Genomic DNA, 14,199 nt, shown 5'->3' on the forward strand with positions numbered 1-14,199 from the left:
GCCAGGGGTAAACCGGCGGGAAACCGCCGGTTCCCCTTTTCTGACCGCGGCTTTACCGCCACGGTCAGAATGGCCCGGGAAGCACCGCCAGCCTGTTGGCGGTGCTTCCTCTGCCCTCCACCCTGGCGGTTTGAAACCGCCAGGGTCGGAATGAGGGCCTAAATCTAAACAAGCAGCCAAGTCGCTGATTGTCTATTAAATGGTTAAGCATTTTAACTGGTCTTTGATGCAAACAATTAGTGACAGCTCTTAAAATAATGTTTTACAATATTGTTTTTCAAAATGTCTTCCTCGATTAAGCCTTGTGCATAGACTATCTTCCCAAATAAAAACTAGAGGTACCTAGAGAACCTGTGGATCGTCAGGATTTATGTATAGGTGATTTTGGCCCATATTTATACTTTTTAGCACCACATTTGCGTCATAAAATTGTATTTTGGAAGTTTGCACCACTTTTGCATCAAAAAGTGGTGCAAATGCAGCGCTAAAAAAGTATAAATATGGGCCTTTGTGTGCTGAGCAAGCGCCGAAGAATGTGTTAAATATATACAATCACTGACTGGCCCATGACCTTTTCTTACTTGCTTAGCACACAAATAAACATGTTTAAAACAAACGTAGAATAGCAGCATAGCATGTTTTTTTTTTCAGTGAAATGTCCAGCAAGAGAAATGAAAGGCCCAGTACGTTAATATTTTTCACTACAAAGGCAATACTATTTTATATTGTGCAATGTTGTGTTATATTTCTTTCTTTTATTTGCTCTACATTGGGGGTCATATAATGGCAGGGAAGTACACAGTGAGGGTTCATGATTTTCTGCCTGACAGTTGTTTGATTATTAAAAATTTTGTGATCATCAATCCAAATAGTACAACACTGCTTTACCTGTTAATCTCCAAGATGTGTACCCCATATTTGCTTTCAATTCTGTACTTTCCGGGGTCAGATGCTATGCTAATCAAAGACTCGTTTTTATACCTAAAGAAACAAAATAATCTAATCAAAGAACAGTTTAGCAATATCAGAAGAACATTTACAAAGAATGATATACCCTTCAGTATATACACTACGACATAGATGTGTGATACCTTTCAACCGGTAAATATTTTCTCATTCAGAGACCAGTTATAACATCACCAATTCCCATGTTAACTACAGTAACGTTAAATCATTTTAGTTTCATAACGTGTCCATTTTTGTGTGTATACTTAGTTTAATATGGATAGGCTACAAAAATACGAGAAAAGAGTAATATTTTCATCTGCTGATTTACGTTTATTTTTAAGACAGGCACAGCAGTATTAGACGATCACCAAACCTAAAAAATAAAAAAAATACAACAAGAAAGAATAATTTCACTCTCTCGGAATAAGAAATAATTCAACAAGTGGCCTAAAACCATTGCAGATTTCCAATGATCCGTGTTTTGTTTATATAACGTTTTCTATTTAGGGTTTTTAAAACCAGACATTATTATACATGGAAATTGATAAGTACACTTGGGCGTGGGTAAAAGAACCCATGTAAGGTGTGAGGATGGGAATGAAGAAAGGCAAAATGTAGAACACACAACACATCACTTCAGAACACACCACTTCAAACTACACATTGCATGGTAACAGAGCATGGACCATATTTATCACAGTGTTGTGCTGCATTTGCATCACACATAGTGTAGCAACGGCAACGCAATACCAAAGTCAGATTTACCAAGCAACGCAAGGCCACCACCTTGAGTGGCCCTACTTTGCTTGGCAAATCTGTTGTAACGCAAGGTAGAGCAAGTTGCTACCTAGTGTTACTCTGCTCTGGGAAGGTGTTCCATGGGTGAAGCATGTTAGAAAAATGTTTATTTAACCAAGTCATAATGGAAGTTTACAACTGTACACACAGGCTGCAATGGCAGGCCTCAAGCATGATTTCAAGGGCCACTTCAGTGGATGGCACCATATTTGCTGCAGGCAAACTGGTAGCATTTAATTTACAGGGACTGGTGACCTGTAGTACCACTTTACTAGAAAATTATTAGTAAATTTAATGTGCTTATTTGGTGTATGTTGCCATGTCCAGAGCAAGAGCACAAGCATATTAGCAGTGGTTAGCCGTGGTAAAGTGCACAGTCCTAAAGGTCTACAAAAACAGTTTTAGAAAACAGAATGGTTAAGGCAAAAAATTTGGGTATGACCATGCATAGAGTGGCAGGCCCAAAACAAGGGTACCAAATGTCAAACCAGGGATAACAGTTCCTATCCCCAGATGACATCCATGGGCAACAATAGTGTGAAATAGTATTTAGAAGGCTCTTACAATAGTCCCGCTTACAGGTTATGAAAGGTGTTTGCAAAGATATAGCAGAGTGAAATCTCAGATGGGTATGGATTTTAATAATAGTGAATAGTTGGTTGGCAGTGAAAGTTTGGGTTGAAAAGTTAGACACATGCATATGTCAATGTAATAATAAATATGTACTTTTTTGTTTTATTTTAATTCCCTGCCACCATTATTTTCAGTGACAGTGATGCAGTACCAATTGTTGGCCGTGTGTGGTGATGGGCTACTTTCTCTCTCGCTTTTTTTTTTTGTAGTAACTTGTACTCAGAGTTTGTGAATAAGAAGAAATTAATACACTTACTCAAAAATGTAAGTTGTCTTTGTGAATCAGACCCACTGTATTTATTTTTTCAATGCACTGGCATTAAACTGACAAAATAAAGTGTCCGTAGTCTCTCAGTTAGAGAGGAGCTTTTGATAAATTCTAGTGATATTAAACTGTGTTTTAGCTGCTACTTCTTTGGGTTTTGTAAATGTATTTTCAGTCACTGTTCCTGGTGTCATTGCATATGGACTTTAAGCAGGTATGGTGTCTATTCAGGTTCAGGTTTTCCACGGCAACAGCAATACACATTTTGTGTGAAGAACCCAAGTGGTAGCACCTTTTTCTTTGTCATTGGATATGGACTATGTTGGGTTAACATTTATATGAGCTGTCCAGGGACATGAGTTAAACAAGAGGTGCAGGAGAAACTAGACATATTAGTGCAGTTTGTAATAGTAGTGCCATTTGTTGTGCCATAAATTGATTTCATGTGTTTTGCCTTTTTAATCTCTCTCTGAAAAGATTACTTTGACTGTGGTGTTTTATTTGACAGTGTTGATAACAGTACTAGCACCTAAGTTTCTTCAGACTTTGTATCATCAATCATTTAAGTAGAAAATATATTTACTTAAGATGGTCAAGAAGGTCCATATCTAATTCTTCTCTTTAAATGATGACAATTTTTGAGGCATTTTCCTTGTTTATAATACATGTGTGGGTGGAGAAGGGGTGAAAAGTGAGAGTAGGGTTGTTTTTAAGTGAGATGCAGTCACTTAAAAAACGTGAGAAACACATGCATTGTTTTCATTACAGTGTGTGTAACTCTCTTTCCAATGACAAAGGCGTATCATAAGAGGTATTTGGTGAATCTTCATGGTATACCTGTTAAACAATGCATTCAGTTTATGAATCATGTATTGTGCACACAGTAATTGTCAAAAATTTCCTGGCTTATCTAAAACCAGTATGCAAAAATATCAACCTATTAGAGAATTGAGATAGTAAGACTTAGTTGGACCAGTTATCCTATGTACAATAGAACAAGGGTGAACAGACAAGCACTGAGAGCGCAGGGAGCTCTGTTATCTAATAGGCTTCCTAAGAAAGTCAAAGTCATTGAAGACATCCTTTATATTAGAAAGATGCTTAAGACTGAGAGCCTGATTTAGAGTTTGTCAGAGGGAGTTACTCTGTCACAAATGTGATGGATGTCCCGTACACTGTATTACAATTCCATTATAGAATATGGAACTTGTAATACGGTGGACGGGATAGCCGTCACATTTGTGATGGAGTAACCCCTCCACAAAACTCTAAATCAAGCCCTGAGTCATTGACAGTGATTTTGGGTAAGTCATTTTTAACAGCTGTCTCCGGCTTCTGTTTGATGCTGTAATTCATTGGTTGGGCCAGTCAGGTGGGATAAAGACCTATTCCTTGAACTACCTTTGTGTAAAAATACCCCTATAACATAACATAACATGACATGACTTGTACAACATAATTTAACATAACAAGAGAAAGAAACCTAAAAACTCAATATTTTGCAGGAGGCCAACAATAGAAAAAAAGCCAATATTTATGATCGCAGAAAGATTGCTTACGAAACTGGGGAGGGAGAAGGAGTGATTTTGCAGTGAAGACATTTCAAACATCACATGTAAACTGCAACAATACCACATTAGCCACTAGCAGAGATTAGCATTGTTGCAGGAATACCAGAAATGACTGGGACTCTGTAAGTAAATTATGCCTTATCACATGTCCCTAGCCTGGAAGATTCACTAGTGCAGCAGCAGCCTAGGGAAACAATTTCTGCCTTAACCTTCATTCAGCTCCTTGTGTAAGTCAACTTTGTAAAGAGAATAAAGGTCATAAAGTGTAAATGGCATACTGGGGAGCTCCACTACCCTTGGAAGCAAGAAGAAAGATGATTCTTCTGGTGCTCTTCCGCCTACCTTGCAAACCTATAACACTATGTTGGGCAGAGGATACAAGCAGACCTGACTTGCTTACATGTTGTACAGACTGCTGCAAGCCTCAGGAGTCAACCTCAATTTCTTCATCAAGCAAAGAGTAGTGATAACCTAACCATTGAATAGAAAAACAGCAAAGTCACCAATTACTTTGTGTAACATGTAGGGCAGACTGTGATCTAATATGCATGCCTATTACCTCACTCATGTTACCCTAGCCACCATGTGAGCTGCTGCCTGTCTCATCATTACATACTTCAAGAATACCATACCATGTTAGCAGCCCTGAGAGCTGTTATATGCCATATCACCCGCAGTTATGAAGAGCTCCCCTCATGCCTCAGATATAAACACCCTACCTCATTGCCAGTGGTTAGTTTGTAAAATAAAGTGTGCCAGTGCCCGAAGGTCTTTTCAGAATTCTGCGTTCATGCAATTAAACATGGACACACCAAATGTTAGGACAGTGTAGTCTTGAATCTGCCCATGCCTCTTTAATTCACTTCCAGACGCTCCATCCCATTATCTCATTCTTAAGGTCCCTGCTTACTCCTTTTGTTACTCTTTTGTCATCTTTCTCTTGCTCTCGGTAAATATGTGATGTGGGAATATAAGTGTCGGTCCCCAAAACTAAGTAGCTCAAATTAAGCACTGCTTCTTGAAACCACACATTCTCATTTTACTCCTATGGCTGCCATATTCCATCTCTCAAGTGCAGCTGGAAGCCTAAAAAACATCATGTTGCTAAATCATATTTTTGTTTTGACACCCAGCTTTTCTATTGTCTAGTATTTACTTTGTTTTATGTACTGTGTAAACTATACTTTAAAATGTTAAAAAGAAAATAAATGTTGTAACAAACATATTCTACAAATATGTGCTTTTGTACATACTTGAACAAGTATCTGTCAAACTTATAGTTGTTCTATGTTAGTTGTACATCAATGTTGTGTTCTTAAAAAGGCCAAGATATATAAACACAATAAGCTGCAGAGTGCTATCTATTACAATTTGTGTGTTTAATGGTTCAATTCTAAGCTCTGCATCTCTAAATATCTAAACAGTGTTAAAATAATCCCCTGTCCTATCTAGCCAAATACTCTTATTTAAGTAGTGTGCCAAATTGTGAAAGGCAGAATACTCATGGCCTTTTATAAGAAGGGAAGTCATTTGCCAAAATGTCCCTAAAAATAACAAGCTGACATCCTTAATAAAGTTTGAGAAATTTGAAGAATAGACAATTACCTTTCCCTCTCACATGTTTTAGCAACTCTGCTTCTGTTTATTTGTATAAACAATTATAAATTAAGATATATAGTATGGTCCGTATATGGACCCCATATAAGTGGAGTTACCGAAAAAGTAAGTACAGTAAGGGGCAAGGAAGTTATAAGAAAGAAGGCACTGGAAAAGGGGAAAGGGAAATGTTAGGTGGCTGGGGAGTATGCAAGGTAATACAGATTTGTCTAGTAGACACTTCAAGATCTATTTTATTAGGCTTCATCTACCAGACTAACAGGCTGATTGTGAAAGTCCTATTGTGGGTTTACTTAGAAGTCAAAGTGGACTTAATGCCCTCCCTTTGCTTATAATTGTTTGGCTTTATTGTCACTCTTGTATTGTTGCTTCTTATATGATGATTTTCCTTGTTCATTGTGTACTTGTCCCTTCCATGAATTATAGCCTATTTACCATCTTCTTGACTGGCTCACTTGTGTCCTTTCAATGTTCACTTTAAGGGAACTACTTTTTCTGTTTGGTGAAGCCCTCCTTCAGAGTGCAGGTGTTTCCAATTATCTCCCTCTTGTGTTTCTCCTCCCTCTGCTAATTAGCATCTTCCCACTCTGTGCTTGCTCTCCCTTGTGGCTGCTCCCTTCCTCATTTGTGCACTTCTTCCCCTCTTCATAAGCTATGTGCTTCTGTCTTTCTCTTTTAGTTCTCTCTTCACTCGTGTTTTGCCCTCTCGCTTGTGGTCTGCATTTCCCTCAAATCATTTTTCAATTTTGACCTTATCGGCCCCTCCCTGTTCCTTCCCATACATCCATTTCCACATCTGCTTCTCATTTGCCCCCTACCCGTTTTTTTTTTTTACATAGCTAGGTATTTTTGGAGGGCAACAAATTTCTGCTAGCTCTTAGCAAAACAGATTTCACAAGCATACAATTATTGTTTTTGTGGTTTAAGTGACATCCCCCATCTCTGATCAGTCAATAAAGTGTCAATAAAGCATCATTGTTCCTTTTTTGACAATATTAAACAGCATTAAAAAAATAATGCATTTTGATGGTGCTCTTCAGCATCACCGAAATGCATTGGCGAAGGCAATAAGTCCAAACTGCCAGACCTATTGGATTAGTCGATTTTTGCTTATATGGAAAGCTATGGTTCAAGACCATCTATGGCTCTCCCTCAGTTTCCTATACGTTTAAAGCAACCAGAACTTGAAAACCAGAGAATCTCATGTGGATTTTGAATGGAAAATCGGTCAGTTTCACTACAGATCATCATGTTGGGACAGACAATGCAACATGCCTGTGAATACCTACATTTTACCTACTGTGTGGGTGCAAAAAGTATTGCAGAGACAGTATTACACAAGTGCACCCGGGGCTCAAAGGGTGTTTGTGCCCGCTTTGTACACCCTGGGGGCACTGCAGTATTACAGAAGGGGCAGCAAATGCGTGTGCATCCCCTTCTGTAATACAGATAGCACTGGTGCACATATATCACCAGCACTATCATTAGAGGGCATTCCTTCATTTGGGTGTGGCCCCATGCAAATGAGGGAATCACTTTGCCTCTGTTCCCGCGCCTTATTACTGACGTGGGACTAGAGTCAATCATGCCGTTAGAAGACACATTAAAAGTGTGCCACAAAAAGGTGACACACTTTCATTGCTCCTTCTAAATGCAGCTCTCTAAAGGGATGAAATAGTGCCCATGGACCTCTCCACACATACCCTTGCAGGAAGGTTCAGTCACTCACTGCACCTGTCTGCAAGGGGATCAGTAAACCCTTTTAATAGTGCAGGCGGATTGCTGCCTCCCAGCGAAACACAAAGCAGCTTTTAAACAGCTGCCCCATATTTTTCTGGAATGCACTGTCCTAGGGCGGCAGCGCAAGTTTGTGTCTGCTTTGAGGGCAGCCCATTCTTCCTGATAGGATACACTGTCCATGTTTGCACCTGCTTTAAGGTGCGCTGAGTGCACCCCATCTGTAATACGGGCCCTAGTATCTGGAAACATCCATGACTCTTTACTCATAAACCCGTATTCACCAACGTTTTATGTCAGTAGTAAATGAAATTTGCAATTGGAAAATCCTGATTTGGTTATTCAGACTGTTAATTCAACTGTTTCCCAGACTCAGTGTGAACACAGAAGTGCACATGAAGCTAGTAAAGCCAATTTTTTGCCTATACAATTTTTACTATTGTAGGACCAAAGGGTCACTCTTTGGGATCCTCAGCAGAATACTTGACTGAGAGAAAATCTTTAGCAAGCCATTGTGGCTGCTTCAGAGAATGTTCTTTGGTACCACTGCATATCAGCAAATATTTTCATTTTAATCAGCTACGTGCCAAAGAGGTGTACACTTCTATATATTTACCCTGGTGCTTTGCTGCGGTGTAATGCTACAGGGAGAAACTCATGCCAATATAGTTTGTAAATACATGTGAACTTTGATATTACACTACGTTCCGTATATAATCTCTGGTATGCCAAATATACATGCCCAAATGTAGTTGTTCCTTTTGTTTCAGATAACTTGATTTGTGTCTATCATCTTTCTTTTAGATCTACAGATCTTTAGGACTAGCCAACCATGTACATGGCATTAAGGGCCTCATTTACGAGGCTGGTGGAGCAGGGCAGCACAGCAAGTGCCCTGCTGTGCTGCCCTGTGCCACCAGGAAAGAAAAGAAATGCATCGTATCTACAAGATACGGTGCATTTCTGTCCTCTCCCCCTGGCCTGGAACACAAATTGCTGTCTAGCACCAATGCAAGCACCCTTGCACCATAGTGCAAGGGTTCTTGCTTTGTGGGGATGATTGCGTTTGTGCAGGAAGGGACACTTTCCTGCATAAAAACAATCACAAGAGGTGTTTTCCTCTTTCTATGCGTTCTGAAGAATGCAGCACACATAGAAAGAGGAAAAAACAGGAAGAAATAAAGATATTTCTCCCTGTTGCACTACTGTTATGCCACCCCTGAGGTGATGTAGGGATCGGAAGCATGTCCAGACATGTAAGTCTGGGAATGCATCACATTCCTTCGGGTTCCATGGGTGTTGTGCGGGAACACCTACAGCAATACCCATGAAATACCCCTTTCACACAGAGTTATGCGTGAAAGGGGGCCATTTTTACAAGGTTCTGAAAAACCACACAAGGTGGTTTTGCATGGCCTTGTAAATATGGGCTGGCATACTGTGTCACTGGAGTGTCAAAACAAGTGACACTCCGATGCCACAGCGTGCTGCTACGGCCTCGTAAATGAGGCCCTAAGTTCTATGCTCCTTTTACATAGCTGAAACATACTCTACGTAGGGAATAAATTTTAGTTAATGACTTCCCATAATTAATATCAATAATTAATGACTAGCCATCATCTTCAATTGAATAACTAACTACATGAATAAAAAAGAGCATGTTATTGTGACTTAATTGCCGCACATGATTACCAGGTGAGGTCCTCTCTTCCTGTTTAAATACCGCACTAGTAAAATTTGAAATCTACAGTGAACAATGCTTCCTGATAAAAGTGCCTCAGTATCACATATACTTATGGCAAACTTAATACCCGATTACCAACTCAAGCATGCCATACCTATAAACCATCACATCAATGTATTAATACGCTAATAAAGCAGACAAATCTGCACTGCACTGTTGATTCACGATTCATCAATTTTATGTATGGATGCAGTGGCAGGTCCTCGGTTAAGGCAGAGGAGCGTCACCTCACTGCTTGTGGGGAGAAAAAAAAGTAAAATGATAATAACGGAATGTTAATGTCATTTTATTTTTATCTGGAGTCAGGCTGGGGGGGCGGGCTGGAGGAGGAGTGGTATGTGTACTGTGAGTGCGCATGTCTGTTTGGCCGGCTGTGTGAGGTCGGTCAAACAGACATGCTCACTTAGCATTTCTCCACTCGGCTGTATTGCAAAGCCACGAGGAGAAAGTGCACAGGATCCCACTCCCTGTGTGAGCGCCGAACGAGGCTGCTCACACCAATCAGAACACTGTTGTCATGCTGGTGATAGCAGCCTCGTGATTGGCTGAGGGGAGTATGGGATGAGGCTGCTGGGGACAAAGATGGAGATGAAGCGGTCTCCCAACGAACCAGGTAAAAATTTTTTTTTTTTTTTTTTTTTTACTTTTACTTTTTTTTTTTCCCTGCCCCTGCCCTGCCACCCCTATTAAGTGGCAGCCACCACTGTATGTATGTATTTATCAGTTGCACAATATTCGAGTGGTACTGTAGACTTTCTTTGTCAAAAAATCTGGGTACTCCAACAGCAAGAAATGTATTCTGAGTCTTATACCTGAGTTGAAAATCTGCAGCAGGAAATGTTTTGCAACATAGAAAACAGGGTTGGAGTTGGTCACAATGCAGTAGTATCACATGTTCTCGAAATATTAAATATGAATGTTTTAGGGATTGGATGAAGACAAAAAAATCTGCTTCTCACCATTGAACAATAGGTGTTGGAAACCCTTGTACAGTGAAGAAAAGCTTCACAGCCATCTTTTCCCAGACTGTATGAGATCTGAGCCGCACCAACACTTCAGGGGCGCGACTTATGCATTCTTCGTGAATTTGTCTCTCCAGGGCCATTTTTTCCTCCACCTTTGAGATCAAAAAAATGAAAAGCATTTCAGGATACAAGCGTATAGCACCTAAACGATTACAACGTTAACTCTTTGCATAAATAAAGTTTGTCAAATATGATCCTGGTCCCATTTAAAGTGTCAAACACAATGTTAATTACCATCCTTTGAATGGCCATTTTATCTAGCTGCTCTCTGGCAAGTTTCCGTGATGCGCGAATGTCTTCTTCTAAATAATCCAGCTCACTGGAAAATCGAAATCTTCTGTCATGTTTCTGACGGTGCTGAGTCTCCTCTTCTTCGGTCCTGTATGTGAAAACATAAAGAAATAGTATAGCACAATGGGTAATGTACTTTTATGCTTTCATTAAAATAGAGGTGCTTTTTTAAAATTAACGAGGTTATATGCTTCAATTTCTATATTAGTCTAGGAAATGCGTCCTCAAAGAGGGGAGAGGTGGCATGTCTGCAGATCAGTGTCTCCGTGTCAAAGGAAAGTCGTGTCTCGCACATCTGCCAAGCAAGTGGAATCCCAGCCTTAGCACATGTCCAGAATAGCAAGCCATTGAGGAATTGAGTCATGACAGGAGCCACTACGGCGGTTTTCTGGTTTAGGCTGCGGAGTCCCTACATTTGTTGGCTTGAATTTCAAGTGGAGCTAGCATAGATTGAAGAGTCCCGTATTAGACAAAGGTCTCAGTGAGCCGTGCTGGACCAGTGCCAACACAAAATGATGCAGATAGCCAAGTGTAACACTGACCACTGCGATATGACTTCATCCCATGTGGTTAGCAATGAGAGGGCATTGTATCTGAATGGAAAACAGACTGTTGAATAGCTCGCTTTAACTGTTAATGAATTTGTAGATAGCATATCTGAGTGAATCATCCAATTCTATGCATTAAACTGTACATTTGTATGCAACAGGAAAATGTATCAAATATGCAAATCAGTCTAAATTGAAGCACAAATCTTCATACAAAAAATATCTTTTTAGCGGGGCTCTCGTTTACATTCTCGTATATGTTATTTTATTAAACCGTGTATACTAAATTGGTTTGTCAGTAGTTGATAGGAGCCTGTCAATGCTCTTACAAGTAGGAATGTTAGCCCTTATGTATCAATACATATTCACATAGACACAGAATGGGGAAAACACTTTCTGATAGATCAGCATCTTCTGGTTAACTGTCCAGGGATATTATTTACTGTCTTTTGAAAAATAAATTGTAAATACTTTAAACAAGCATTGTCCAAGCCTATAGGTCTTGGCCTATGTCTTTGGCAATGCTGTAGAGCCTCTAAAAGATCTTCAGCATGGTCAAAAGTAAAAAAAACAAAATTGTGTGACAATATATGCATGCATTATGACGTGTGGATCAGTATATTAAAACAGGAAAAAGAATTTCATGAATATTCATTTTTGTAAGCATATTTTTTTTAAGCCAGAGAGGCTGACAGAAATGTACTGGCTGGATACCCAGGAAGGTGGGTGCTAGAAATTGAGTCTCTAGTTGCCAGTCAGTTTACACCCTGTCCAAGTAGGAAACCTCACTCTAGTAAGGGTAAAAGAGATATCCAGCTCAGATAACCCCTGCTCCCCCCCTTGGTAACTTGGTACGAGCAGTTAGGCTTATCTCAGAATCATTGGCACATAACACACAGTATTACAGTGAAAACGCTACAAAAGGACACCACACCAGTTTTGGGAAAAAAAGCCAATTGCTTATCTGTGTAAAACAAGACCAAAACAAGAAAAATCCAACATACAGTAATAAAGATATGAATTTTGCAAGAATTACTTATAAATACAGTTCCTGGAAGTCAATATCTCCATCTGGGGCTATCACGGCGTCATGAACAACAAATCCAATAGTTCAGGCCAGCAGACAGCAAACAGTACCTTGGAAATATAGGGCGTTGTGATCTTCACAACGAGATCCGGAGTATGGTGTTGGCAGCTGTCAGCAGGTGTTGGTGGCATCGGTTCCAGAGGTCAGTGAAGGGGTCATGAGGACCTTGAAGTCACGCGCATTGTAGATCGAACTCTGGGCTGATGACGAAGTCAGGTGCTCTGGTTTTGATAATGTCTGGTCTGCAGTGAGAAGCGGGGCAGTGCAACATGCAGTATCTCCAGGTCACAGTGCAGGTAGCAGCGTCGTCACTGCTGAAGAGCTGTTGTCAGTAGGCTCAAGGCGGTGTTACGACTTGGGGCAGGCTCCATGCGGCGCCAACAGGTCGCGGTGCAGACAGGGGCATCTGTTGGTGATGCTGGAGTCAATTGAGCTGGTGATGGTGGACAAGGGCTGCGGTGCGGGACGGGAGTACCTCACTAGCGATGTCCTCAGGCTACAGTACAGGCAGCTGCATCAGTGTCAATGTAGAGTGGCAGCGGCGGGGAAACCAAGGCTGCAGTGTGAACAAGGTGATGCGGAGTGCAGGCACACAGGTCACGGTACAAGCAGCTGCTCGGTGACGCATCAGGTGGCAATGTCGTGAGACCAGGGCTGAAGTGTGAAGCGGGGCATAGCTCCATGCTGCGGTGTCTTGTCACGGTGCAGGCAGTGGTGTCGTTGACAGCGTGGTGGTGGTTTTTCTTCTGTTGCAGCACAAAACACACAGTTCCCAGTGTTATAAGCAGATGAACCTAAAGTCTTTGATATCCCAGGAGACTTCCAACAGGAGGCAAGCTTTACTTCAAGCCCTAGGAGAAACTTCACAAGCAACATACACAGCAAATTCCAGCAAATTCAAGTCTTTGTGCTCTTTAAGGCAGAAGCAGCAACTGCAGGCCAACCCTGCAAAGCGCACACATCAAAGGGGGAGTACTCCTCCTCTAGCTCTTCAGCTCTTCTCCTTGGCAGAGGTTCCTCTTGATCCAGAAGTGTTCTAAAATTCTGAGGTTTTGGGTCCACTACTTATACTCATTTCTGCATTTGAAGTAGGCAAACTTCAAAGGAAAGTCTCTGTTGTTCACAAGATCCTGCCTTGCCCAGGCCTGGCCCCAGACACACTCCAGGGGGTCGGAGACTGCATTGTGTGAGGACTGGCAAAGCCCTTTCAGGTGAAAGTGTCAGCTCCTTTTGCCTCACTTTAGCCCAGGAGACTCATCAGGATATGCAGAACACACCTCAGCTCCCTTTCTGTCACAGTCTAGAGGGAATTCACAAACAGCCCAACTGTCAGTCTGACCCAGATGTGGATTCCACAGGCAGGCAGAGGCACAGAATGGTTAAGCAAGAAAATGCCCACTTTCTAAAAGTGGCATTTTCAAACAGATAATCTGAAGATCAACTCTACCGAAATATGTATTTCTAAATTGTGAGTATCTCTATCTGCTCCCACTGGGAAACTGCACTTAAAACATATTTGAAGGCAGTCTCCATGTTATTCTATGGGAGAGATAGGCCTTTCAGTAGTGAAAAACGAATTTGACAGTATTTCACTATTGGAACATGTAAAACACACCAGTACATGTCCTACCTTTTAAATACACTGCACCCTGCCATAGGGCTACCTAGGGCCCACCTTAGGGGTGACTTACATGTAGTGAAAGGGAAGGTTTAGGCCTGGCAAGTGGGTACACTTGGCAGGTTGAATCAGCAGTGCCAGACTGCACACACAGATACTGCAGTGGCAGTTCTGAGACGTGTTTACAGGGCTACTCATGTGGGTGGCACAATCAGTGCTGCAGACCGACTGGTAGCATTTGATTTACAGACCCTGGGCACACATAGTGCACTTTACTAGGGACTTACTAGTAAATCAAATATGCCAATCATGGATAA

The 14,199-nt window shown here is 41.1% G+C and overlaps 1 protein-coding gene across 1 annotated transcript in view; it reads right to left on the reverse strand.

Moving 5' to 3' along the window:
* The window catches only part of MYOM2 (myomesin 2), a 571,331-nt gene that overhangs the window by 477,550 nt on the left and 79,582 nt on the right, over positions 1 to 14,199 (reverse strand). Inside the window, exons 4-6 of the mRNA XM_069235814.1 lie at positions 10,573 to 10,717; positions 10,273 to 10,430; positions 889 to 981 (exon numbers count right to left, since the gene is read on the reverse strand). Of these exons, the coding sequence (XP_069091915.1) occupies positions 889 to 981; positions 10,273 to 10,430; positions 10,573 to 10,717 (396 nt within the window). The remainder of the gene's footprint in view (positions 1 to 888; positions 982 to 10,272; positions 10,431 to 10,572; positions 10,718 to 14,199) is intronic.

Source organism: Pleurodeles waltl, chromosome 5, assembly GCF_031143425.1.
Source record: "Pleurodeles waltl isolate 20211129_DDA chromosome 5, aPleWal1.hap1.20221129, whole genome shotgun sequence".
NCBI lineage: Eukaryota > Metazoa > Chordata > Amphibia > Caudata > Salamandridae > Pleurodeles > Pleurodeles waltl.